At 32.7% G+C, this 26,763-nt stretch overlaps 6 protein-coding genes across 8 annotated transcripts in view; 2 read left to right on the top strand and 4 right to left on the bottom strand.

Annotated features, from left to right (window-relative positions):
* Window positions 1-39: 39 nt before the first annotated feature.
* On the bottom strand, window positions 40-6,914 carry LOC130671883 (protein MTSS 2). Of its 2 annotated transcripts, XM_057475999.1 has the most exons (8): window positions 6,246-6,913; window positions 6,009-6,144; window positions 4,679-4,763; window positions 3,600-4,341; window positions 3,287-3,454; window positions 2,654-3,149; window positions 1,457-1,602; window positions 40-1,370 (listed from the first exon to the last, which is right to left on the bottom strand). In XM_057475999.1, exons 1-8 carry the CDS (start codon window positions 6,318-6,320, stop codon window positions 276-278), a joined length of 2,943 nt encoding a protein of 980 aa, XP_057331982.1. In that variant the 5' UTR covers window positions 6,321-6,913; the 3' UTR covers window positions 40-275. The 2 variants fall into 2 exon arrangements, with proteins under 2 accessions (XP_057331982.1, XP_057331983.1); XM_057476000.1 differs by lacking the exon at window positions 3,287-3,454 and having other exon boundaries at window positions 6,246-6,914.
* A 143-nt stretch (window positions 6,915-7,057) lies between these two features.
* LOC130671884 (CCR4-NOT transcription complex subunit 10) lies at window positions 7,058-10,187 on the top strand. Its single transcript, XM_057476001.1, has 6 exons — window positions 7,058-7,344; window positions 7,419-7,858; window positions 7,989-8,878; window positions 8,943-9,702; window positions 9,771-9,977; window positions 10,047-10,187. Exons 2-6 carry the CDS (start codon window positions 7,420-7,422, stop codon window positions 10,103-10,105), a joined length of 2,355 nt encoding a protein of 784 aa, XP_057331984.1. The 5' UTR covers window positions 7,058-7,344; window position 7,419; the 3' UTR covers window positions 10,106-10,187.
* Window positions 10,188-10,300: 113 nt separating this feature from the next.
* On the bottom strand, window positions 10,301-12,424 carry LOC130671885 (leucine-rich repeat protein 1-like). Its single transcript, XM_057476003.1, has 3 exons — window positions 12,038-12,424; window positions 10,931-11,512; window positions 10,301-10,865 (listed from the first exon to the last, which is right to left on the bottom strand). Exons 1-3 carry the CDS (start codon window positions 12,212-12,214, stop codon window positions 10,335-10,337), a joined length of 1,290 nt encoding a protein of 429 aa, XP_057331986.1. The 5' UTR covers window positions 12,215-12,424; the 3' UTR covers window positions 10,301-10,334.
* A 3,092-nt stretch (window positions 12,425-15,516) lies between these two features.
* LOC130671225 (bifunctional purine biosynthesis protein ATIC) lies at window positions 15,517-18,496 on the top strand. The gene is made up of 5 exons (XM_057474992.1): window positions 15,517-16,056; window positions 16,201-16,404; window positions 16,552-16,840; window positions 16,905-18,051; window positions 18,265-18,496. The coding sequence occupies exons 1-5, from the start codon at window positions 16,041-16,043 to the stop codon at window positions 18,382-18,384; spliced, it is 1,776 nt and encodes a 591-aa protein (XP_057330975.1). The 5' UTR covers window positions 15,517-16,040; the 3' UTR covers window positions 18,385-18,496.
* Window positions 18,497-18,628: 132 nt separating this feature from the next.
* Window positions 18,629-21,954, bottom strand: LOC130671226 (methylthioribose-1-phosphate isomerase). The gene is made up of 5 exons (XM_057474993.1): window positions 21,355-21,954; window positions 21,033-21,268; window positions 20,744-20,952; window positions 18,980-19,188; window positions 18,629-18,912 (listed from the first exon to the last, which is right to left on the bottom strand). Exons 1-5 carry the CDS (start codon window positions 21,484-21,486, stop codon window positions 18,631-18,633), a joined length of 1,068 nt encoding a protein of 355 aa, XP_057330976.1. The 5' UTR covers window positions 21,487-21,954; the 3' UTR covers window positions 18,629-18,630.
* A 3,150-nt stretch (window positions 21,955-25,104) lies between these two features.
* The window catches only part of LOC130672181 (sex determination protein fruitless), a 38,421-nt gene continuing 36,762 nt past the window's right edge, over window positions 25,105-26,763 (bottom strand). The window contains exon 5 of one of the 2 annotated variants that reach the window (XM_057476558.1): window positions 25,105-26,628. In XM_057476558.1, coding sequence (XP_057332541.1) covers window positions 26,378-26,628 — 251 coding nt within the window. In that variant the 3' untranslated portion in view covers window positions 25,105-26,377. Of the gene's footprint in view, window positions 26,669-26,763 lie in introns of both variants that reach the window. The other variant, XM_057476560.1, reaches the window with a different exon arrangement.

Here is a 26,763-nt window from a genome sequence, read left to right as displayed (position 1 = left end):
AATAAAAAATAAAACTATCAGCTATTACGCGTAATTAAAACAACAGCTTCCGTAAATATGTTTATATAATTATTGATAATTAATTTGATAAAATTTTCTATTGATTAATTACGATAAATAAATAATAAACAAACTTACACATAATTATAAATTATAAAAATAAATATTATCAGATAAGAGCGCGGATTTAATCCAACGATCAATTGATAAATCGTAAACTTTTTTTTTAAATCGCGCTATTAATTATTGAATATTTATTATTATTATTATTATTATTAATATATTTGTGGAGCTGAACGGTCGTTAATTGTACCAGAGGTTTTTCGTAAAGACGTGCCACGTCTTATTTGATCCATCAAAGAGTCTCTCACTTGCAGAGGGTCAATAATAGGGACTCTGTTTGCCATAATACGTCTGACACTCGCTGATCTGTTGGTACCTGGCAGAGTTCCGGTACTTTTTAAGTGAGTTTGTACTTGAGGAATGACTGGCTGCTGCTGCTGCTGGCTCTGGTGCTGCTGATGTTGCTGACGAGTCTGCTGCTGCTTTTGCGCAGCGAGTTTAGCATTGAGGGTCTCCAGGAACCCGACGCTGGTGCGCCTGGGTCCTGAACTCGGAGCCTGTAGCTCTGCAGACTTGATATGTTTGCGCATTAGCTTGGGACTGCAGTCGCCGGCAGTTGAGTTGATGGCGGTGCTGCTCAATTTAGAGCTCAAGACGCTGATCAAATTCTGCGTCGAGTTGAAAGTCGAGGTATTGGAGACTGTTATCGTGGTGGTGTTGGACGAGCTGTGTCCAGACGAGGATGATTCAATGCTGGAAGTGGACACGCGTCTGGAGGAGTTGGAATGTTCGGTGGGCAGACGCCCGGCACGTGTTACTGTCGCAGCCTGGGTCTGTTGAGTCATTAATTTACGCATGAATGAAGGGCTCGCAGGCGTATGACGTAACTCAGTAAGTGTTCTCACAGTCTCCGATACGGATATTGATCTTTGGGGCGGAGGTGAAGGGCTCGCGCTCGGTGAATTTCCTTCGAGTAAAAATGCCGGTGGCGGTGGAAGATTTTCTGTTTCATCTGTCGCAATACTTTGGATTTCTATTCGTTCATTATCATTTGATCCAGTTGTTATTTCAATTAGATTACTGCTGCTGATACTGATACTGCAGTTTTTATTATCCTCTAGAGTACCGGTATTAATACTAGTCGATGATGTTATTATTGTCGATGTTCTCCGTGTAGGCGGAACTGGTTTATTTTGTTGGAATGATCCGCGGCGTGGTAATGTACAAGTACCGCTTATATCTAAATTACTGCTATCAGTTTGCTGGATTTTATCATCTTTAGGTGATGGCATTATTGTTGATTCAGTCTGTCAAGTAAATAATTATAATTATTTAATTAATTCTCATTAAATTAATCACTAGATAATTTAAATTACGGTGTTAATTTAATTACCTTGTCAATTAAATTTGGACTTGATGAAGCTGTTGCACTGCGTACAGTTGGAACCTGCATTTCCTGAGCACGATTCGCTGCTAAATTTGCTAGCTCATGCATATTTACGTACATTGGCTGAGCAACCAATTGATTTCCTAATAATTCTACCGGAAAATAATTAAATTAATTATAATTAAATATATGATCCTGAAGTTAGCAGATAATTAAAAATTTTCGGATTTTTTTTCCAGCAAATAAATTACAAAAAAATAAAAAATAAAAATATGCACTTGTAGGGAATTTAAAAAACTATACGTGCAATTTTTTCAAATTTTCAACTTCCCGCTAAGAAAATTGTAAATTTTCAAAAATTCGGGAAGTTATTGGTTTCGGTCCGATTTACGAAAATCGAATTTCCATCAGATGTTGACGTTTCGAGGTCCTAGGAAGCTATTCTGACTAATTTCACGATGATGTCCGAGTGTATGTATGTGTGTACGTACGTACGTATGTATGTATGTAAATATTCATAACTCTTGAACGGATGAACCGATTTTGATCGTTGAGGTGTCATTCGACGCGGCTTGTTAATGTCTTGAGGCCGTAAAAATTTGAACTTAATCGGTAGGGTGCGTTCAGAGATATTTCAAAAATAAAATTTTTTCGAAAATGTTTTATTTGGATAACTTTTAATTTGCTCGATGGATTGATTCCAAAATCTAATCAGCTCTAAAACTCTATAAGCCGCGTCGAATGCCACCTCAACCATCAAAATCGGTTCATTCGTTCAAGAGAAACCGTTGACGAAAGAATTCAAAAAAAATTTTTTCCTTGGTTTTTTTGAAATTTCTCAAAAACGGCTAAATAAATCAATTTCAAAATTTAGTCAGCTTCAGAACTTGATAAAACGCGTCGATTGCCACCTCAACCATCAAAATCGGTTAATTCGTTCGCGAGATATCGTGGGAGAAAGAAATGCTAACAAATGGTTTTTTACAAAACAATGGCATACAAAAGTATTTGCAAGCTCAACGAGCTCGAAAACAGCGGGAAGTTTTGGGGCTGGCCCGCAGGGTCAACTGACAGACCGATTTTTTTTTTTTTTAATTTACCGTCTAAAATAAAATCCAAAAATTATTAGACGTCCGCTAACTTCAGTATCATATTAAATATCACAAATAATAAAAAAAAAAAAAAATAATTATAAAAAAATACCTTTAGCTAAATGAGCTGGTAAAGGTAATTTTGGTTTACCAGGACGTTGATTACCATTACCGTCATTATTAACTCGTGAAGCTGACGTAGTGCGTTCAAGACTCGAGCATCTGTTGGGAATCGGCGGTCTCGGAGCATTTGCAGTTTTTCCAGTTGGTTTTGACTGTGAGCGTGTTTGGGAACTCAATGTCCCGGTTGTGGAAACGGGTGATGCAGGTTGACTGTGACAGCCAGTTGAATCTGGTGCTTGGAATGTGTAAACACTCAAGGCTGGTCTTTGATGACCGCCTTTTTCGTAAGCCGATGAAATAGTATGAGGACGTTCGTTTGTTGATGTCTGTCCTTTTGTTTGCTGTCTATCGAAACCGCCGGCTGTTTCTTGTAAATTGGGCCATGTGGCGTTCGAGAGCGGACGCTGCTGCTGATGCTGCTGATTTATATTTGTCGATGCATTGGGATTCTGGTTCACGTTACTCTGGGAAGACACACTTGATACCTATATCAAATATTTATAGACTTTGAATTAAATAAATAAATGATTTAAATGGAGCCGGGAGTTGGTACGAGCAAGCGGCAGGCATGAAAAAATATAATCAAGCACATGGATGTATTTAAATGCGACACTCTGATTACCTGTTCAGTTGGATGTCTATTTAGTGTATCCTGAGAAGTGAAACCGGAGTCTCGTGAGCTACCGGTTGACAAATGACGACGCAGCATCAGTGTTTTAGATACATTACTACCGTACCCTCCTCCAGAATCGATAATAACTGGACGGCAGTTGTTGATAACTCCTAGAGGCTACAATAAACAACATCGACTACGACATTCATCATACAACTAAGTGTTGACTACCAGAAGTGCTTGGCAAGCAAACGAAATCAAGTACAATCTACCAAAGATATTTAAAATACTTAGATACAGATGATAATTTTAATTTCAGTACCTGAGAGAATGATCTGTGCCAGGGATGTCCGCAAGCGGGGCTGGGATGATTTTTGCAGGAGCCGCTGCTTCCGCTGCTGGTCAACGAGCTGATGGAACACATTGAGCTCTTGCGAGACCCCAGAGATAATGAAGGACTCGAGGGCGGGGTAGTCGATGTCAAGTGGTGGTGCAGCGGCCACTGGGTCGAGTCGCCTCGTTCCTTCAAGTCTGTTATTATCTGCTCGCACTGAGCAGGCAAATCGTACGGAGCGAGTGTGTGTCGCTCGAGCTGCTCAGATACCTCTTGCAGATGTGTCAGCTCCATCAGCATCGCTATTTCCTCGTCCAACACGGGCTTCAGTAGTCGTGCCAGGTGACAAAAACGTCCGCGTTCCTCCAGCAGCGCAGCTCTTACCGCTTTGCGCTCGGTCTCTTCAAGACTGATACGTTTATCTGCGACAGATGGTTCCAGTAATCGGCGATTTAGTTCCACATCATCACCGTCTAGTTTATTCCCTTGATAGGCTTCGCTGATGTTACCACCAACTCCCATAGTCCCAACACCGGGACCGTGATTCGCTATTGCTTTCCGTGTTTTTTTTTTCAGTCTCAAAGTATCGACAGCTGATGTCCGCTGTTTTTTCAACTCCGCTTTAGCTTTTTTGTACTCTTTCGTGTGCTCTTTGTCCAGCACTATAAGAGCTTTCTTCCAGTCTTCTAGTTTTTCTTGCAGCGGCATCACCAACCGGTCCATTATTGCGCTAATAAATTAATTGTTAAATAATTAAATCGCCCAATTTAATTAACCCTTCAGTCACCTCAAGATTTATTGCCATTAATTTCACACCTTAAATTTATTACTTACTAATTTATTTTATTTGAATTTAATAATAATGAGCGCGAATAATTACAGCAATTAAATTCAATTATTGATAATTTAAAAGCTGTCCCCAGATCAATTTATTTTAATTAAATAATTTAACACAAAATGTCATGCAGTTTAAATCTGAAGAATTTAAATAAATAAACTGATGATTTAAAAAAAAATATTGATACCAGGTGACGGCTGAAGGGTCAGCAAATAATTTAAAAAATTACCAAGTAAATGACTTCATTCTCGTTTCAACGGCTTTGTGTCTCAAGCATATTCTCGTCAATGCTGTACCTATTTCTTTAGTCGCTCCTGAATAAAAAAAAATTAAATGAGTTATTATTGCTCTGGTATTATCATACATCAGCGGATCGCGCCAACGGCGTGATCAATAAAATCACGACTTGTTGATTTACATTGGAGCACTTTAAGAAAAATTTAAATCACTGGCAATTGAACCGTTTGACTTGACATAAAAAAACTCGGGGTATATTTATTGTCGATGTATTTAAAATATATAAAAAGTTAAAGATTTATTAAATGTATCAGCTAGTCTATTTGAAACTTGAGATTTTATTTTACAAAAACTCTGATTGGAATTTTTTTCTCATATTTAATTTGATCGAGAGTATTCTCAGCCCCCCCCCTCTTTTTAAAAAAATTTTCAATTGTCGAAATTTTATCAATTAAAAAAAAATTACAGTTGATGTCAATTTGGAGTTCAACGAAAGGAAAATAAATTTGAGTAAAATGATGTCAATTTTATAATTTGAATTTTTTAATTTCGGGGGCTAAAATTTATACAATTTTTTGTAACTCCTAATTGATGACAACCGGAAGTAATTTTTTGAAATCTATATCTCGAAATTTTTATTTTTTCAATTAAGGTTTTAATTTTTTTTTAATTAATTAACAAAATTTTTTCACGCGACAGTTGAGTCATTGCATATTTTCAAAAAATGAGAGGGGGGGGGGGGGGGGTGGAGAAAAATTATAAAGTTGACATGAAGATTCTACTGAAATTTCTTTTGACTTCTAATTGATGACAACTAATTAATTTTTTTTTTTTAAATCTATACCAGCAAAAATTTTTTTTTTTTTTTCAATTAATAAACGATTAAAATTTAAATGCCGTCATACTAAAAAAATTATCGAACATTTTTAAAAAAAGGGGGGGGGGCTGGCAATGGTCTTAATTAGAGTAATTAATAATTAGTACTCTGATTACTTTTTTTATCTATCGTTAATAACATTAATGTAGATAACATATTTTTAAAAATACTACAGATGTTAGCCGACGTCCAAAAATTTTTGAATTTTTTTTCACAATAAATTCTAAAAAAAAAAATATTCAAAAAAATTGCACCCATAATTTATTAAATTTTCTACATGCGCACATTTTTTTTTTTTTTTTACATTAAGTCCGAAAAAAAAATTCGAAAACTTTGAACTGCTAATTTCCGGATAATTTTTAAAATTCATGCCACGGTGTAGTTCTTAGCCCCGCTATTGGCTGCCAGTCTTAAGAAAATAAACAAATAATTAAAAATAAAATACCCCTGGCACTGGTAGCAGCATCAGCTATTTTTTGAAAGGCTTCAAGATAAGCCGAGACCGCGAGTATCGCTGCCTTGAGACAAGTGTGTAGTTTTGTTGCCTTGGATATGAGATCGTCCCAGAGCGGCGCCCCATTCTAAAAATTCAAAAATACAATTTACATCAACAGCAATAAATAACACAATAATTTATCAGTAATACATGTCATCAGTTACATATTCGCAACCACCCACCGACCTTCATGTCCGTGATAATCTGGTGAAAAAGTCCACCCAGAGCGCTGCAATCTCGATCACTAGCATTGACATCCATGACGCCGTTTTATTATTTTTTACCAAAACTCCCACCAATTAATTTTAAATTTAACCCCCAGTTTTTCTCGTCCGTTTAAATAATCAGCCAATCACTTATTTAATTACTCGCATATAATTATTTACCACCGCCACTAATTACAATAAATTATTAATTACTTGACTTAATCATTTTAATTAAATAAACAAATAATAATTATTATTGTTAATTATTCAAATAAAATAAATAATGAGTTATTTAAATAAAACAATTGACGGGTAATTCAAAAAAGAACAACCCTCTGACAGTCACCATTTAACGGCATCGACCCACTCTTGCTTTATATTCGAACACGGCGCAATTAAACGGTCCTTGTCCTGACCCAATAGCTATATATATTTCAAATATATAGAGTATATACAATATATATATGTGTGTATGTATAACAACGAGATGTATAAAAATTTAAATATTTAAAAAGACAAAGCCACTGACAATCGCAATCATCTCAACACTTGAATGTATAAATCGCGCGACTGACGGCGACGTTCTACGAGCTGGAGCTTCAGCTAGAGGCTACAGGCTCTGCTCTAATCTTATTTCTCTTTCTCTTTGTGATCTATATAGATATACTGAATAAATATATTACTTGAGTATGTTTATATACATAATACATAATAATAACAGCAAAGAGCCAATGAACGGAGACTTGGGGCCAGTAAATGCGCGTCTTCTCCGTACCATGGAGCCACTGACTGAGTTTTTAGTTTTTATTCTGGTTCTGATGATTGGTCATCACCATCAGCAGCAACCCCCAGATTTACGAGCGCAACTGACAGCAGATCTCCAGTTCCAGTTTACAGTTTCGGTTCCATTGACCCGAACCACCCGGTATTGTTTATAATGTAAGCAGAGAACCAACTTCCTGTTCCTGGTGGTTTTATTATTTTATGTGTCAGTTTTTGTTTATTGTCCGGACACGTGTTGGTTAAAATTTTATTTTATTTTATTTTTAAAATAAAAATATTTAAGAGAAAGAGTGCAAGTAAGTATTCATAACCTAGATGACTAGTTGATTGTTGATGATTTGTTGGTTAATTGTTGATGTTTATTGTCAAGAATGAACGAAGACGCGGTGCCGAATGGTTGCAGCAAAGAGATGTCAAGTAATTCCTCGGCGATGATAACTGAGCAGGAGCGTGAACTGGCCACGAGCGCATTGAATGAGTTCAAGAAACGTAATTACGTTAATTGTCTGACGTTTCTCAATAAATTGGAGTCGCTGAGACCAAAAGATCTCAAGGTTATGCACAACAAAATAATTGTCGAGTACTACAAGAGTGATTTGATGAAGACGGAGCTGGCGAGGAAGAGTCTGAATGCCATCGGCGGGCCACCGGTCAGTGAAGACTCGGCTGGTGATGGTGCCAATGACGGGACTGATGATGCGGAAAAATGTGTCATGAGATACAATCAGGCTGTGGTACTTTTTCACAGCAGACAGTACGAGCTCGCGTTGCAGATACTGGAAAAATTGTTCAGTTTTGTCGAGCCAATGGGTATGTGTGTCATGTAATTAGTTCATGCGTGCTCACGTCTTTGTATTTGAGCGTTAAAATATTTATTTATTAATTAATTAATGAATAAATAAACTTGGTAATTAATTTCCCAATTTATGCTCTGTTTCAGAGGAAAATTTAGCATGGAAAGTTTGTCTGTTTCTTATTGAACTTTATATCCAGACAAACAGACTGGCGCTGGCGCTGGCTCTTGTTAATTACGTTGAGAATCAATTCATTTGCAGCAACGTCACCGACAGCAAAATGAATCCTGGATCTACGAGTGCAATAAACCTGGAGAAAACTGATACCAAAATAATTGTCAAAGACAATGGGAAGAAGAACGACGGCTGGATGGGGAACAACACAGACTCCAATAATGAAATCTTCAGAATAAAATTACTCAAGTACAAAGTAAGACTTTTGTTGCTGCTGCAGCACCCGAAGCTGTGCAAGAAGGAGTGGAAACTCTTGATGTCATTGACTGGTAGTTCTGGAGGGGAAGTTGCTGGGTCAAATGTATCGACGGTCTTTCTGAAAGCACATCTTGAGTATGTGAGAGGAAATTACAACAAATCCATGAGCTTGTTGAACTCGTGCACTGGGAACAGTGCTGACAATTTGGAGTACAAAGTCCACGGGGAGTCAGCGGCTGTTATTTACTACAACAATATTGCGTGTGTCCATTTCGCTAAAGGCAAACCGAATTTGGCGGCATTTTATTTGAAACGCGCGTTGATGGAGAACAAGAAAGCTGTTGATGCCGCGCGGGTTAAGGACAACAATGCTGGTAATTCCGCTGGACAAGACAATTGTTCTTCCCAGTTTCTCTACACGCTGGGAGGGGGCGATAAACACCACGAGCTGATGTTCAACCTGGGAGTTGCTCTGCTGGGCGCTAATCAGGCCACCAAAGCCTTTGATTGTTTCACTGAAGCCGCGCGTGGCTGCACCAGGTTACACAACAGCCCGGAACTCTGGCTAAGAATGGCTGAGTGTTGCATCCACTGCTACAAGCCGGTAATTAAATTATTTTAATTTTATGGTTTATTAAATTGGTATGTAATTAAATTTTTATTTTTAGTCGAATAAAGTAGACTTTGATATGACGACCAGGAGACAGAGACCGATGACCCGGGGTCAGAGGGGCCGGTGCCAGGACTTGGTACAGAAAGTTATCGGTGGAGTTGGTCAGCATCGCAAAATAATACTAGCCTCCGCGTTGAACAAAGACTCGAGGTACCACACCCAGAGTCTAGCGTACGCTATGCCACAGCCGACACTCGAGTTCGCGATGCTCTGCTTGAAGAACGCGCTGCTGACATTGTCCAGGTCTCCATATGAAGAAGCGACAGACAAAAGCGCAAAGTCCATGTTGATCACAACTCCTCCAGGGTCTAGTTTCCTGTCAGATGGAAACGCGGCCGGTTTACTTAGCAGCGGATCAACTTCTCTGACCACGGGGATCGCTGAAGAAACGGGTACGGTAATAAACGCAGGCACGACGATTCAAATCCTGCAAGCAAAGTGGATGTCTGAGGCAATAAATCTGAAGATCGCTATTTTGACTGCCAGTGCCTACGTGTCGCTTTGTTTGGGTGACTATATTTTAGCACTAGAACACGCGAGGGCTCTTCTGAAAATAGAATCACTGCCAGGTGCTTACAAAATGCTGGGTAATTTGTATGCTGCCGAAAGTCTTATACTTATGGACAAAATAAATGAAGCGATTGCCCATTTGAGGCTGCAGAATCTAGAAGACATCAGCACGGCGATGCCGACGGTCGTCATCCCGGCTGATCAGGATGATGATGACTCTGATAAAAAAAATGAAGTCAAAAGAGGTACCAGCATTTACTTATTCATTTAACTGATCAATTAATTGATGTATTTATTTTTTTTCCAATTGCAGAGTCATCATTGTCAGCCTCGTGGTTCCCCAAGAGTCTAAACACCGCCAAAGGAATCTTGAGGTACAATCTCGCGGTCAGTTACGCAATACGCGGCGAGCTTGATAAATCTGGCGAGACTCTGAAACAAGTCTGGCTGTCAAAAGGTCCCGATTGTGATGTTCCAATTCATGTGATAATGCTCGCTTTGTACATTGAACTGAAACTAGGTAAACTATTAAATAAATACATTATTTGCAATCACATCAACAAACTAAACAATCATTTATTTATTTCAGGTCATGATGAAGTCGCTAGATCAATTGTCAAACAACATTGTCCCCAGTACTGGGTCTAATTATCACAATATTTCTTTTTTTTTTAAATTTTGTATATTAATTAGCGATTGTAAAATGAATTGAATTAGCAGTTACCTAATTTTGAAATAAAAAAATTTGACTGAACACGTTTATCTAAAATAATAATTATTAAATACATGTAAATAAATAAATTTTTTAAAATTAAATCTTAATTGAGTCTTACAAAAATATTTTTTAAAAATAAAATAATAAATCACTGATTTATTATCAAAGGCCACGTTTTTTAAAATTATTAACACACCGTGAAGAACAAAATGTACAATTAAATACTGCGTGATTGGTAGATTGAGCATCGGAGATTATGCTGCTGGCAATGAACCTCAAGTCTTTTGAAGTTGATTTTAAAATAATTTCATCGAAGCAACTGCTCCCGCACATGCAGAAGTTCGCGTCGTCCATGTAGTCGACGAGAGTTGCGGGTACGATGGAGGCGTCGTAATAAATACAATTGTTGACAACCGCACGTGCTGACAACTCTTTCAGACTCATAATAAAACAGGAATCTCCAGCAGATTCTGCCAGCGGGATTGACGCAAAACTCTTGGACACGTTCAAAGAGTCCAGGCGCAGGTTCCTGAAGCTTCCTGGCAGGGACTTCAAATTATTTACTGATAGATCCAAGTACTTGAGACCCGGCAGGACTCCAATCCCTGCTGGCAATGATTCCAACTGATTGTGGGATACTTTCAAAGTCACCAGCCCTTTTAATTTACCCACTTGTTTTGGAAGATACTTCAGCTGCAATATTTTTAATTAATTAATTAATTAATTAGCAAGAGTATTAATTTTTAAAAATAACTTACAGTGTTGTCACTTAAATCTAAAAGACGTAGACTTGTAGTAATACTGGAGCCGTTTAACCACAGCCACTTATTTTTAATACTATGATAGGTATTTTGGACACCGGCGACTTCTCCCAGCAGATTCGAGGCTAAATTAAGTTCCGTGAGATGCGCGAACACGTTCCCCAGTTCTTTGGGTATGCTGGTGATGGCATTGTTCGAAAGATCCAGAACTCTCAGGCTCTGTAGCCGTAGGATTTGACGGTCGAATGATTTCCTTCCGAGCCCGATGACGTGCAACTCTTCAGTTGTCCTCGGGAACCCCTCGAGCACTGGGTACTCGGCTTTTGATTTAACAAAGACCTTCTTCTTGACAGTCGAAGTAGAAAAACTGTTGGTCTTGCTCTGGAGATCCTTGAGTTTAATTACTGTGTCGTTATTTAATTGTTTGTTGAATCCTAGGTGCAGAGCTTTGAGGAAACTCTTCAGCTGAAGGGAGTCGTTGCTTTTTATATTCAGATCAACTGGTGGCTCTTTGATGCGGATTGTGCTCTTGCCGTCGTTTATAAATTTTGTGAACACGGTTTCGATGTTGCCGTCAATCTGTAATTTATGTCAATTTAATATTTATCAGATAATTTATTGATTATCAACTGGAAAATTTATGATACTGAAGTTAGCCGACGTCTAGTAATTTTTAGATTTTTAAAAAAATGATAAATTATAAAACAAAATATTTATAAAAATTGCACTTATAGTCTTTTTAATTTTCTACATGTGCATTTTTTCAGATTATTTTTTTATTCAAATTTAATTGTTCGAAATAAAATCCTAAAATTTTTAATTGTCTGCTAACTTCAGGATCATGAAAATTTATGATCCTGAAGTTAGCAGACAATTCAAAATTTTCGGATTTTTTTTAAACAAAACATTTACAAAAAAAATAAAAACTAAAAATATGCACATGTAGAAAATTTAAAAAACTACACGTGCAATTTTTTTAAATATTTCTTTTTTTTAAATTTACCGTCTAAAAAAAATTCCAAAAATTATTAGACGTCGGCTAACTTCAGGATCATGAAAATTTGTGTAAAAAGTTTTCTTATTTTTTTAAAGTAAATAAATTACCTTGTATTTGTTGATCATCTGGTTACCGTTGCGAGGTTTTGATTGTAAGAAAATAAATAATTCGTCATTTTTATTTTGCTTACCAATTGACAAACAGGATTGTGATTTTTTACCAGCGACGTTGGATCCCGCCAATAATCCTCGATGGTTAACCTCAACATTACACACTAGTTTCATTATTATCAATCACTCGATCCTACTCACAACTTTATAAAAATAATTGGACTCATTAATCACTGCGGATATTAATTAATTAATTAATTGAAAAATTCAATAGACTGATTGAATTAAAAGTTTTATACTTAAGCAATTAAATGCTTCTGTTTATTTACAAATATTTCCAGTTGTGAAAATGGGCTCTGTTTTCTATGCGTTTGAAGTTTGAAGCAAAAGAAAACAGCCATTGGTCGCTGTCTGGAAAAAATATTTTTACGCGCGCGATGTCAAAGCGCGAGTGTGAATATAGACATCAAAAAAATTTAAAATTATAAATGAAGAGAGTAAATAATTTTTAAAAAAATATTAATAAAAAATGCACTTATTAATTTTTTAATTTTTGAAATGCGGATTTTTTAAAAATTTTACTTTTTTAATCATTTACTCTATTTATTTATAATTTTAAATTTTTCTGATATCTGCTACATTACACTCATCAGACAATCAACAATTTTTTGATTTTTTTTAATGATCCTGAAGTTAGCAGATAATTAGTAATTTTCGGATTTTTAGGTAGATTTCTTTAGAAATCGGACTATTGCGATGGGTCTCATGATCGAATTATCAAAGAATTTTGCCACCATATATCTTATTTTACCTAGTAGAGTCAAAAAATACCACCCACTCAAAAGTTTATATATGTATGTATGGATATATATAACGCGCCTTGTCATCACGATAGCGCCCGCAATTCTCAACGGATCTTAATGAAATTTTATACACTTATTTATTGGACGATTACCTTGATCAAGTTCGAAGATGAGCCCGATCGGCCGATTAGTTTGGAAGTTGTGGGTGTTTGAATTTTTTTTTGATTTTCATAAAAATAAATTTTCTGGCTTTATCCTTAAATAAGAAAACAAAAATTTATTGCTGTCATAGAAAATCGATAGAAAATGTATAGAAAATTGATAGAAAACAAAAATATGTTGCTGTCATAGAAAATCGATAGAAAATGTATAGAAAATTGATAGAAAACAAAAATTCGTTGCTGTCATAGAAAATCGATAGAAAATGTATAGAAAATTGATAGAAAACAAAAATATGTTGCTGTCATAGAAAATCGATAGAAAATGTATAGAAAATCGATAGAAAATGTATAGAAAATTGATAGAAAACAAAAATATGTTGCTGTCATAGAAAATCGATAGAAAATGTATAGAAGATTGATAGAAAACAAAAATATGTTGCTGTCATAGAAAATCGATAGAAAATGTATAGAAAATTGATAGAAAACAAAAATATGTTGCTGTCATAGAAAATCGATAGAAAATGTATAGAAAATCGATAGAAAATGTATAGAAAATTGATAGAAAACAAAAATATGTTGCTGTCATAGAAAATCGATAGAAAATGTATAGAAAATTGATAGAAAACAAAAATATGTTGCTGTCATAGAAAATCGATAGAAAATGTATAGAAAATCGATAGAAAATGTATAGAAGATTGATAGAAAACAAAAATATGTTGCTGTCATAGAAAATCGATAGAAAATGTATAGAAAATTGATAGAAAACAAAAATATGTTGCTGTCATAGAAAATCGATAGAAAATGTATAGAAAATCGATAGAAAATGTATAGAAAATTGATAGAAAACAAAAATATGTTGCTGTCATAGAAAATCGATAGAAAATGTATAGAAAATTGATAGAAAACAAAAATATGTTGCTGTCATAGAAAATCGATAGAAAATGTATAGAAAATCGATAGAAAATGTATAGAAAATTGATAGAAAACAAAAATATGTTGCTGTCATAGAAAATCGATAGAAAATGTACAGAAAATCGATAGAAAATTGATAGAAAACAAAAATTTGTTGCTGTCATAGAAAATCGATAGAAAATGTATAGAAAATTGATAGAAAACAAAAATTCGTTGCTGTCATAGAAAATCGATAGAAAATGTATAGAAGATTGATAGAAAACAAAAATATGTTGCTGTCATAGAAAATCGATAGAAAATGTATAGAAAATTGATAGAAAACAAAAATATGTTGCTGTCATAGAAAATCGATAGAAAATGTATAGAAAATTGATAGAAAACAAAAATATGTTGCTGTCATAGAAAATCGATAGAAAATGTATAGAAAATCGATAGAAAATGTATAGAAAATTGATAGAAAACAAAAATATGTTGCTGTCATAGAAAATCGATAGAAAATGTATAGAAAATGTATAGAAAATTGATAGAAAACAAAAATTTGTTGCTGTCATAGAAAATCGATAGAAAATGTATAGAAAATTGATAGAAAACAAAAATTCGTTGCTGTCATAGAAAATCGATAGAAAATGTATAGAAAATTGATAGAAAACAAAAATATGTTGCTGTCATAGAAAATCGATAGAAAATGTATAGAAAATCGATAGAAAATGTAAAGAAAATTGATAGAAAACAAAAATATGTTGCTGTCATAGAAAATCGATAGAAAATGTATAGAAGATTGATAGAAAACAAAAATATGTTGCTGTCATAGAAAATCGATAGAAAATGTATAGAAAATTGATAGAAAACAAAAATATGTTGCTGTCATAGAAAATCGATAGAAAATGTATAGAAAATCGATAGAAAATGTATAGAAAATTGATAGAAAACAAAAATATGTTGCTGTCATAGAAAATCGATAGAAAATGTATAGAAAATGTATAGAAAATTGATAGAAAACAAAAATTTGTTGCTGTCATAGAAAATCGATAGAAAATGTATAGAAAATTGATAGAAAACAAAAATTCGTTGCTGTCATAGAAAATCGATAGAAAATGTATAGAAAATTGATAGAAAACAAAAATATGTTGCTGTCATAGAAAATCGATAGAAAATGTATAGAAGATTGATAGAAAACAAAAATATGTTGCTGTCATAGAAAATCGATAGAAAATGTATAGAAAATTGATAGAAAACAAAAATATGTTGCTGTCATAGAAAATCGATAGAAAATGTATAGAAAATCGATAGAAAATGTATAGAAAATTGATAGAAAACAAAAATATGTTGCTGTCATAGAAAATCGATAGAAAATGTATAGAAAATCGATAGAAAATGTATAGAAAATTGATAGAGAACAAAAATATGTTGCTGTACGTTAAAAATAACGTATTAATACGGTAGTAATGCCGTATAAGCTCCGTATAAACGCAATATAAAGCTCTGTAGGAATACCGTAATTAAATTTCACAAACATACCGTATAAATACGGTAAAACTACTTGTTATCGACTACGTTTATGCTCTTTTAATACAGTGTTCAAACCGTATCATGAAAACCGCGAGGGAATAAATGAAAAATTTTCAAATAATTAATCTCTGATTTAAACGTTTTCATTAAAAATAAAAACAATATGAGGGAGAGTGGGGAAAATAAAAATAAATTTTATTCAAAAAATAATTCAATTGCTTAAAAAACTATTTTATATAAATATATAAAACATAAAAATAATATGTACGTGACGTCAATAAACAAATTAAGTAACTTATTATTCATTTCACAATTTATTTACATTTTACCCCACGGGTTTGTTTTTAAATGATAACAGTTATTACTAAAGATTAATTAAATTTTTATTTATAATTGCAAATATTATCATTGTTGTTGTCATACATCAATATATAATAAATATATCCATATATACTTTCCATGGAAGATAAAGTCTAGTAGGAGGTTAATTGCCGCCACTTGTTGAAAGCCGCATCACGCGTTCACATCTTTCCCTCTCTCTCTCCAGCTAAAAAATTTTAAATTAAACCCTAATTACCTCAAGTACTCGACAATTAGTTTTTGTAATTAGCAAACATGTCCGGCAAACTCGGTGAGTAATTAATTTTATTTTAAATATTTTAAAATAATTTATTTTTCGCGGCCACGTGCGTACTTTTTTTTGGTTAATTTTTATTATTATTAATTAGTAATTAACAAAAATTGATATTATAATTAACGGAGTAATTAATTTTAGCTCTACTGAGTGTCTCTGACAAGACAAATCTTCTGGGACTGTCAAAAAAATTACACGAGCTAGGAATGACCCTGGTGGCATCCGGGGGTACAGCAAAATCTCTACGAGATGCTGGACTACCAGTGAAAGATGTTGCTGACATCACTGGAGCACCGGAAATGCTCGGCGGACGAGTCAAGACTCTGCACCCTGCAGTTCATGCAGGTAATTTATAAATAATTCCTTTTTTTAAATTTATTTAAATAATGCGCGCGTAATTTGAAATTCAAATTTTTTTAAATCCTGGGGCCAGCCCAGATAATCATCGAGGAATTGGAGTAGAATTAAGTGATTAATTAATTAATTTTTTAGGTATCTTGGCACGGATGACAGATTCTGATCAATCTGACATGAGGAAGCAAAATTATTCAAATATAAATTTAGTTGTCTGCAATTTGTATCCCTTCAAAAATACCATAAGCAAAGCAGATGTTACTCTTGAAGATGCTGTTGAGAATATTGATATCGGTGGTGTCACTCTGCTGCGTGCGGCTGCTAAGAATCACTCCAGGGTCACTGTAATCTGTGACCCCAATGATTACGAAAAGGTCATCAAAGAAATGGAGAGTGACGTCAGTAGAGATACGAAATTGACCACTAGGTAGATTTATAAATTTTAAATCTAAAATTATTTAATTAATTAATTAATTTATTTACTTATTTAGACAAATGCTAGCATTGAAAGCCTTCACTCATACGTCGGAGTACGATGACGCAATTTCCGATTACTTCCGCAAGCAATACAGCAGCGGAACGTCTCAATTAACGCTGCGTTATGGAATGAACCCGCATCAGAAGCCAGCGCAAGTGTTTACGACCTTGGAGAAGCTGCCGATGAAGGTAGTAAATGGATCTCCGGGTTTCATAAATCTGTGCGATGCTTTGAATGCTTATCAGCTGGTGAAAGAACTGAAACAAGCACTAGGACTTCCAGCGGCGACTTCATTCAAGCATGTGAGTCCAGCAGGAGCTGCTGTGGGAGTTCCTCTGGACGGAGTGCAGGCTAAGTTGTGTCAGGTTGATGATTTGGTTGATCAACTGACACCTCTGGCTGTTGCCTACGCCAGAGCACGTGGTGCTGACCGAATGTCCAGCTTCGGTGACTTCATTGGACTGTCAGATCCATGCGACGCTGCTACGGCGAGAATTATTTCTCGGGAAGTGTCTGATGGTATTATTGCACCAGGTTACACTCCAGAAGCGCTGGAGATCCTCAAGAAAAAGAAGAACGGCGGGTACTGCGTCCTGGAGATTGACCCGGAGTACGTGCCCACTGAAATCGAACGCAAAATGATCTTCGGATTGACGCTAGAGCAGAAGAGAAATGATGCTGCCATTGATAAAAGTACTTTTGCTAATACTGTTACTGAGATAAAGACTCTAGAGGACGCTGCGCTGAGGGATCTCATCGTCGCGACGATAGCCGTCAAGTACACGCAGAGCAACTCCGTTTGCTACGCAAAGGACGGGCAAGTGATCGGGATCGGAGCAGGACAGCAGTCGAGGATCCACTGCACCCGTCTCGCCGGGGACAAAGCTGACAACTGGTGGCTGCGACAGCACCCCAAGGTCATGGGGATGAAGTTCAAAAAAGGAGTCAAGCGCGCCGAGATTTCAAACGCCATCGATAATTATGTCAATGGATCCGTGGGCAAGGACATGGATCACACCACCTGGGCCAGTATGTTTGAAGTTGTACCTGACAAGCTGACGGAGGAGGACAAGAGCCAGTGGATCTGTAAAATGGACAAAGTCGCTCTCAGTAGCGACGCTTTCTTCCCCTTCAGAGATAACGTTGATCGCGCGAGGCTGGTAAGTAAAAATATTTTATTTATTAGGGAGAGACGACATAAATTTATCAATTTCAAACATTGTCCCTAAAAAGGGCCGGGTAGCCATTAACGTCAACGGGTTTTGCTCAAAGTCGGTATCGAGGACAGTCACTTATAAAATAAATTTTTTTGTTCTTTTTTGTAAATAATTTATATTTATATAAATATATAATATGTAATTATATTATTTCAGAGCGGAGTTAAATATATAGCAAGTCCAGCTGGATCAACAAATGACGAAGTTGTTATAAAAGCATGCAATGAGCACAAAATAGTCTTATCACACACCAACCTCCGATTATTCCACCATTAAATATTAAAAATTATAATTATTATTTTTTTTTTATTATCAATAATGATAAATGATATCCAATATCAGCACTAATACTTTTAATAACTATCGTGAATAAAAAAATACGAGCTTATATTATTATTATTTTTATAATTTCAATTCCTCGTTGTCTTACTCATTATTTATATTTAGTTTAAAGATTAATTAAATTTAATTGACTTTTTATTTAGGAATGTAGCAAACTGATATATATATATATTTATATATTTATTGCTGGTTAGTGGAGACGAGTTGCTTGAGGTCTTTTGGCTTGATGACGCCGACCTCGGTGATGATTCCGGTTATCAAGTCACCGGGAGTTACGTCGAACGCTGGGTTCCAGCACTGGATCCCTTTGGCGGCTATTCTCTGGTCGTTCATGTGAGTCATTTCTCGCTCTGGTCTCTCCTCAATGGGGATTTTGTCACCGGCTACTATCTCGAAGTCTATTGAGGTCCGTGGAGCTGCCACGTAGAAAGGGACCTCGTGGTGCTTGGCCAGGATCGCGATCTGCGGAAATTATTTTGTATAGACTTCAACTTAGATTCATTTTTTCTAGTTCGTTGTTGAGATTTACCTGGTAAGTTCCTATTTTATTGGCAGTGTCTCCGTTGGCGGCGACTCGGTCAGCGCCGACGACGACGGCGTTTATTTTCCTGGATTTCATCAACGCTGCGACCATCCCATCGCATATTAGGGTCCCGGGTATTTTCTCGTGGACTAACTCGTAGGCTGTAAGACGCGCGCCTTGATTGTACGGTCGAGTTTCAGTACAATATACTTGCTCTGTAATTCAAAAATTATTTTTTTATGTAATTTTGAGCCTAGACTTATAATAAAATATAAAACTAGATATTTTTTATCAATCACATCTCCAATAATTTATATTTTCTTATATAATTTTTTTTCTTAACTTCTCAACAACAAAATGGCGACAAATTATTCAAAATGGCTGGTGACAAAATTTAAGCCTTGATCTCCATTAAAATTTATAACCAGCGATTTTTGTTATCAATAATAATTCGTCTTGTCTTTACAAGTCACAGATAAGTTTTTATAAATTTATAAACAAAATGGAGTTTAAATCTCTTGACACCCAATGAAATTTTAATCTGATTTACTTTCAATTTTCTAGTCCCTGTTTCCAAACCCAAAATTAGTCTCCAATATTCTGATCAATTTTTAAAAAATTTCATGTCGATGACAATTCAATCTCGATAGTAAAGTTAGCAGACATCTGACAATTTTTTAAATAATAAATTAAAATATTTATAAAATGAAAATAAAAAAATTCATGTTTAGAAAATTCAAAACTCAGTACATGCATTTTTTAAATTTTATTACTTTAATTATTTAATTTTTTTATGGGTAATTAAAAAGTAGTCGTATGTCTGCTACATTTACACTCATAATTCATGATACTGAAGTTAGCCAACGTCTAGTAATTTTTGGATTTTTTTTTAAACGATAAATTATAAAAAAGAAAATATTTGAGAAAATGCACTTATAGTTTTTAAAATTTTCTATATGTACATTTTTTCAGTTTCTTTTTTTCTTAAAATTTAATTATTGAAAATAAAATCCTAAAATTTTTAATTGTCTGCCAACTTTAGGATCCCCATAATTCAATACGATACTGAAGTTTAGCAGACGTCTAATAAATTTTGAATTTTTTTTTAGACGATAAACTGTAAAAAAAAAATATTTCAAAAAATTGCACCTGTAGTTTTTTTATTTTTCTACATGCGCATTTTTTCAGTTCCTTTTTTTTTTTCAAATTTAATTGTTGAAAATAAAATCTGAAAATTTTTAATTGTCTGCTAACTTCAGGATCCATAATTAAATCCCATCTCCAAACTTTATGAGTATGAATGTAGCAGACATCAGACGAATTTAAAATTATTAATGAATAATGATCCTGAAATTAGCAGACATTTAAAAATTTTTGAATTTTCGTTTTTCAATAAATTAATTGCAAAAAAATAATATAAAAATATGCACATGTAAAAAATTTAAAAAATTACTAGTGCAATTTATTAAAATATTTTTTTTTTAATGTTTGATCGTCTAAAAAAAATCCAAAAATTATTAGACGTCTGCTAACTTCAGTATCATTAATGAATAGAGTAAAGAATTAATAAAATAAAATTTTTAAAAAATGCGCGTCTAAAAAATTTTGAAATTAATAAGCGCATTTTTTAAAAATTTTATTTTATTAATTCTTTACTCTATTCATTTATAATTTTAAATTTGTCTGATGTCTGGTACATTCACACTCGTCAAACTTCAGGCCTTCAGTGACCAAAAACTGATAATAAAAAAAATAAAATAAAAAAGTTACCAAGTTTTTTTCTGCTGTGAAGCGAGCGGACAATACCCAGAGCAGTTCCATACCCAGTAGTAGCCAGCGAACCAGTATTGCAATGGGTAAGTACTCGTACCAACTTATTGTCCAAAACATTTTTCAGGATTTCATCAGCACCAAAGTCACCAATAGCCCGATTGTCATCGATGTCCTTCTTGAACATGTAGTCAATAGACTTGAGTAACCTGAGAACCAAAAAAAAAATGACTACCTCCAACTTAGCCAGCGAATCCATGGTAAAATAAATTCCACAGTAAAAACTCACTCAGCAATCATGGTCTGCACACTGACACCATCATCCTCATACAATTTATTAGACAGCTTGATAAGTTGTTCAGCAGCGATCTTAATATTGACAGCAGTAGGCCTCGCAGATATCAAATAATTCATTTTTCCCTCAACTTCCCGTCTCACTGTCGTCTTTTCACTGTAATTATCATTTTTTAATTCCACCGCAAGACTCAGACATCCCACCATAGCAATAGCCGGTGCTCCACGTACCTGGTAATTAAAAGTTGCACAAAAAATAAATGGATGATCTCCAGTTAAATCAGCAAGAGCAATAAAATGATAATGAATTCTCATACCTGCATCCTGTTGATGACTTTCCATCCATCTTCCACACCCTGTACATGAATGTACCGAGTTATCGCTGGCAAAAGTGTCTGGTCCAGGACTTCCAGCTTTCCATTGTTATATTTAATAGCCTCCAAAGCCATTTTATTTATAAATTATTAAATATTTAAAATAAATATGAGTATTTTATTATTTGAATTTAAATAAAATTTAAATTTTTAAAGTCATAACTGATAGCGAGTTTATAGTTCACGTGCCCAGATAACGACAACAAAAAAATTGTTTTCGTTGGTTAGTATTCACGTGACTGGATCCAACATGCTATTATATACTAAATATATATATGTGACGTATATAAATATATAAATATGAGTTGTGTGGAAGCAAAGTGAGGCTAGAGTTTGAGATTCGCTTTACTGAGCAGAGAACTTGACTGGATCTACTTGTTTAATATTTATGCGAGTACTGCAATTACACTGCATATATATTTAATATATATATGTATCACTTGTAGTTGTATTTATATTTAATGTTGTTATTATTATATATTATATTTGCTGTGATGATGAAATAATACCGGCATTGTCACGTGACTAATGATAATTTTGTTGATATTAATGATGATGATGATGACGGTGGAGGTGGGGGTGGAAATAATTTTATGCGACTGCGGGTTTATTGCGACTTGGATGCTGGATGTTATTGTTGTTGTTGTAGTTAGTATTATTATTGCTCAAGTACGTTTTGATTAAATATAATGTAGTGCAGTTGTTTTTTTTATTTATTCAATTAGGCGGTTAGACCTTGACTTTCAAGTGAGCGCGCGCAAATTTAACGCGGGGAAATTTGAATTTGAAAGTTGAAAATGGAGAAAAGGTTACGGGTTTTTTTTTTTTTTATTAGAAAAGTTAATTAATATTTTTGGGTTTTAAATTTATAAGAAAATGTTTTTGAATTTCGATTTAAATTCAAAATTTTGAAATTAAATTTTTTGAAAATGGACGAATTTAAATTTATAAATTACGGGGTAAATAATGGAAATATTGAAAAAATGATAAGGATGTTTTTTGTAGCTTTTTAAATTCTTTACAAAAAAGGTCCTGATGACGTAAGACCTAAAATTAGTTTTTTAAAATCTGGAGACTTTTTAAATTTTTTAAACGAAATTTTGAACGTCAAAATTTAAAAATATGAAAATATTAAGATAAATATCAAAAATATCAAAAAAGTCTATCAGTACTTTTTTGTAGCTTTTTCAATTCTCTATAAAAAGATTCTGATGACGTAAGACTTAAAATCAGTTTTTCAAATTCTGGAGGCTTTTTAAATTTTTTTAATAAAATTTTGAACTTCAAAAATTAAAAATATGAAAATATTGAGATAAATATCAAAAATATCAAAAAAGTCAATCAGTACTTTTTTGTAGCTTTTAAAATTTTCTACAAAAAAGGTTCTGATGACTTAAGACCTAAAATCAGTTTTTCAAATTTTGGAGGCTTTTTAAATTTTTTAAACAAAATTTTGAACGTCAAAAATTAAAAATATGAAAATATTGAGATAAATATCAAAAATATCAAAAAAGTCAATCAGTACTTTTTTGTAGCTTTTAAAATTTTCTACAAAAAAGGTTCTGATGACTTAAGACCTAAAATCAGTTTTTCAAATTTTGGAGGCTTTTTAAATTTTTTAAACAAAATTTTGAACGTCAAAAATTAAAAATATGAAAATATTGAGATAAATATCAAAAATATCAAAAATCAATCAGTACTTTTTTGTAGCCCTTGAAATTATCTACAAAAAAGTATTGAATGACCTTCAGCCTAAAATGCATATTTTCCATAAAAACTCATGTCCAAAAAAAATCAAAATTTTGAGGAATTCGAATAATAAAACTTTTCTGTACACAAATCCATAGTTTACTTTAATTAATTAAATATATCTATATACATTATAGGTACATAATAATACATATCTATCAATTTATATATATATTTATATATCAATATATATTTATATTAAATATTATATAAATATATATATAATATATTAAAACTGTACAAGACCAATTTAAAATACTGCTCACAAAAATACAATCCATATAAATAAGTGTTTTAATTATCATGATCCAACCATTATTCCTTTTTCATTTTAGTTATTTCAATTTATATTTATAAATAAATAATTAATCAACTAAATAAATTAATAAATAAAAAAGGAATAAGACTCGATCGTAAAATAATCAGAATCTGCGCACGCATGGAAGAATTATTAATTTATATAAATAAACATGAATATTAATTACGATTTTACGAGTCAATCAGTCGAATCATTACAGTTAATGGACTTTATTTTGACATTTATATATATATATATATTTATTTATTAATTTATTTATCATTAATAATTAGTATTATTTCCTTTAATTAAGTCAGCACCTCTTAAGTACCATCAATATGACACTGACGTTTTGATATCGATTATTATTATTATTACATAAATTGCACAGAAAAATTGCTAATATCATCAGCAATTATAAATAATTATATTTTTTTTTAAATTATTGAGCATTAAAATAAATATTTGGTTTATTGACTTTACAAAATATGTTTTTTTTTTTTTAATATATAAATTTAAAAACAATACTGCTCGAAAATGTCTTTTGGGATTTTTAATTTTTTTTTTTAGCAATTAGTTTATTAACTGATTAATAATTAAATTTTTTTCTTTACTCTAACAATTCGGAATAATTAATTTCGATGTTAACTTGTATTGGACTTTCAACGAGTTGTTGATATGGTTAATTCACAGGAACGGCGTTATATTTTTAAATAATTGTTTAATATTTATTTATTTATGTATTATTATTATTAATATTATTATTATTTTTAAATAATTGTTCCTTTAAAGTGACGTTTGATTGTATTAATTTAAATATAAATAGTTTTTTTTTTTTAAATGTGATTATTTAAATTTTTTAAGAGATTACTCGGCTGCTCAATTTTAAAATGGTCAATTTTTGAAAATTTATTTTTTAATAAAACAAAAAATTACATTTTTTTTTTTATTTTTAAACTGCAGATTAAAATTTGAAGTTTAAATTTTATCAGATTAAATTTTAAATTATTTAAACTTTTAAAATTTGAATTTATAAAGAGCGGGGAAAAAAATTTCCAAAAATTTTGAACGCAGATTGAAATTTATCAGCTTAAAATATAAACTTATTTACACTTAAAATTTGAATTTAAAAAGAGCGGGAAAAAAATTTTCAAAAATTTTGAACGCAGATTCAAATTTGAGGTTTAAAATTTATCAGCTTAACATATAAAATTATTTAAACTTTGAAAATTTGAATTTAAAAAGAGCGGGAAAAAAAATTTCAAAAAATTTTGAATGCAGATTGAAATTTATCAGCTTAAAATATAAAATTATTTAAACTTTTAAAATTTAAATTTAAAAAGAGCGGGAAAAAAAATTTTCAAAAATTTTGAACGCAGATTCAAATTTGAGGTTTAAAATTTATCAGCTTAACATATAAAATTATTTAAACTTTTCAAATTTGAATTTAAAAAGAGCGGGAAAAAAAATTTCAAAAAATTTTGAATGCGGATTGAAATTTATCAGCTTAAAATATAAAATTATTTACACTTAAAATTTGAATTTAAAAAGAGCGGGAAAAAAAAATTTCAAAAATTTTGAACGCCAATTAAAATTCGAGGTTTAAAATTTATCAGCTTGACATATAAAATTATTTAAACTTTTAAAATTTGAATTTAAAAAGAGCGGGAAAAAAAAATTTCCAAAAATTACCTCAATAAATTCAAAATCGTTCGGCCGAATAGTAATCCCAGTAATTATAGCAATTGCTATATATATAATATATATTTATATTCATATTTATATTAATAAATATATATTCATTTATATTTATATATATTTGTTCATTTGTAATTCAATAATTAATATTTCTTTGTAACTTCAATCACTATAATATTTAAGTATGACTTTATTTATTTAAAACTTTGTAAATTCGTACTCCACTGCCTTGCGAAGCTTATTAAGCTCCTTAATTATATTATTATTAATTATAAATAATTAATTATTTTAAAATGAGATTCGATGCTTGTCCAAAATGACCATTAATTATTTATTTAACTTTACACCATTTATATTAATTTGGTCCAAAGAAAATGCTCGACTTTAATGGGACCCGCTAATTGTCGATAACAAATTAAATTTTAATTAAAAATTTTAATTGTATATCAATAAAAAAATATAAATAATAAATTTATTAATTTAATAAAAATTATAAAAATGTTATCGGCAATTAGGATTTAATACTTTTAAGTATAATATTTATTATTAATTATTATTATTATTATTAGTATTATTATTGGATTAAAAACTATGACAGTATTTACAATAAATTAAAAAAAATTCGAGTTCGATGACCAGATTAAGGGAATAAATAAATAATTTATACCAATACTATCCTTCAAGAGACAAAGAGCGAGAAAGAGAAATAGATCGCGACCGTGATCGATCGAAGGACAATAAAGGGCGCGTAATTTTTTCATTAATTATTATTAATTAATTAATTATTAATTTTTTTTACTTACTTACTTGCTTAATTTTTTTAAAATAATTATCTCTAATTTACCCTGGCGAGTTCCGTATCAACACCGATTTTCTTTTTATATTTTTTTATAAATTTTATAATAATGATTATTTTTTTTCATGAAAAAATATTTATATTTTACAACTATTGACTCTGATAAATATTTATAAATCAATAGTCAATATTTGAGATTTTAAAAATCATAAATTATCTAATCGGTGACCAGGGCCTCGGGACTGTGACGGTGAGCAGACACTTTTTGAGCATAAATAAATTAATTTTCAATTAAATAAATAAATAAATTAGTTGGGGGGTGGGTGGGTGGTTCTGGTATTAAGAGGGGGCGGGTAAAAAGGGAAGAGGGCTGATAAAAAATAATAAAGGGAATTTCACCGGCGGTTCCCGAGCTGCGGCATCCTCTACAAGGCGCCTTTGGCGAAGAGCAACTCCCGGTGTTTGGTGCGCACGTGTGACCTGAGGGTGTCGATTCTGCTGTACGTTGCCGGGCAGTATGGGCAGAGAGATCGCTGGGCAGTGTGTATATGGAAGTGGTGCCAGCGATTGGTCACTTGTTTACCACATGCTCGGCACCTCCATAGTGCGGGGCTACCAAGTGACACCGCAAACATCTCGTGATATGAGAGCCCGACTGGGACACTCGGCATTGGACCTGCAAACCCAAAGCCTGAAATTCTCCGAACACGAGCTTCCTACTCGTGGTAACAGAAGTCAGAAGACAACAATTAGGACTAACTGCTTTTTTTAATCTCATCCTTTTTTACATTCAACCCTTTATTTTTTACAT

The sequence above is a fragment of the Microplitis mediator genome, chromosome 7 (genome assembly GCF_029852145.1).
Source record: "Microplitis mediator isolate UGA2020A chromosome 7, iyMicMedi2.1, whole genome shotgun sequence".
In the NCBI taxonomy this organism is placed as follows: Eukaryota; Metazoa; Arthropoda; class Insecta; order Hymenoptera; family Braconidae; genus Microplitis; species Microplitis mediator.
This window is presented reverse-complemented; position numbering and strand designations above follow the sequence as displayed.

What these genes read in the sequence shown, in the direction of transcription:
- LOC130671884 (XM_057476001.1), top strand. Translation starts at nt 7,420, where the DNA reads ATGAACGAAGACGCGGTGCCGAATGGTTGCAGCAAAGAGATGTCAAGT. An exon ending in CAGTTTTGTCGAGCCAATGG is followed by an intron (nt 7,859 to 7,988) that starts GTATGTGTGTCA and finishes GCTCTGTTTCAG; the next exon opens with AGGAAAATTTAGCATGGAAA. An exon ending in AAAAAATGAAGTCAAAAGAG is followed by an intron (nt 9,703 to 9,770) that starts GTACCAGCATTT and finishes TTCCAATTGCAG; the next exon opens with AGTCATCATTGTCAGCCTCG.
- LOC130671885 (XM_057476003.1), bottom strand. Translation starts at nt 12,214, where the DNA reads ATGAAACTAGTGTGTAATGTTGAGGTTAACCATCGAGGATTATTGGCG. An exon ending in AGATGATCAACAAATACAAG is followed by an intron (nt 11,513 to 12,037) that starts GTAATTTATTTA and finishes CATAAATTACAG; the next exon opens with ATTGACGGCAACATCGAAAC. An exon ending in TAGATTTAAGTGACAACACT is followed by an intron (nt 10,866 to 10,930) that starts GTAAGTTATTTT and finishes AAAATATTGCAG; the next exon opens with CTGAAGTATCTTCCAAAACA.
- LOC130671225 (XM_057474992.1), top strand. An exon ending in GCACCCTGCAGTTCATGCAG is followed by an intron (nt 16,405 to 16,551) that starts GTAATTTATAAA and finishes TTAATTTTTTAG; the next exon opens with GTATCTTGGCACGGATGACA. An exon ending in GATACGAAATTGACCACTAG is followed by an intron (nt 16,841 to 16,904) that starts GTAGATTTATAA and finishes TTACTTATTTAG; the next exon opens with ACAAATGCTAGCATTGAAAG.
- LOC130671226 (XM_057474993.1), bottom strand. Translation starts at nt 21,486, where the DNA reads ATGGCTTTGGAGGCTATTAAATATAACAATGGAAAGCTGGAAGTCCTG. An exon ending in TCACAGCAGAAAAAAACTTG is followed by an intron (nt 19,189 to 20,743) that starts GTAACTTTTTTA and finishes TTTGAATTACAG; the next exon opens with AGCAAGTATATTGTACTGAA. An exon ending in ATAAAATAGGAACTTACCAG is followed by an intron (nt 18,913 to 18,979) that starts GTAAATCTCAAC and finishes TAATTTCCGCAG; the next exon opens with ATCGCGATCCTGGCCAAGCA.
- LOC130671883 (XM_057475999.1), bottom strand. Translation starts at nt 6,320, where the DNA reads ATGGATGTCAATGCTAGTGATCGAGATTGCAGCGCTCTGGGTGGACTT. An exon ending in AGAATGAAGTCATTTACTTG is followed by an intron (nt 4,342 to 4,678) that starts GTAATTTTTTAA and finishes TTAATTTATTAG; the next exon opens with CGCAATAATGGACCGGTTGG. An exon ending in ATAGACATCCAACTGAACAG is followed by an intron (nt 3,150 to 3,286) that starts GTAATCAGAGTG and finishes TATTTGATATAG; the next exon opens with GTATCAAGTGTGTCTTCCCA.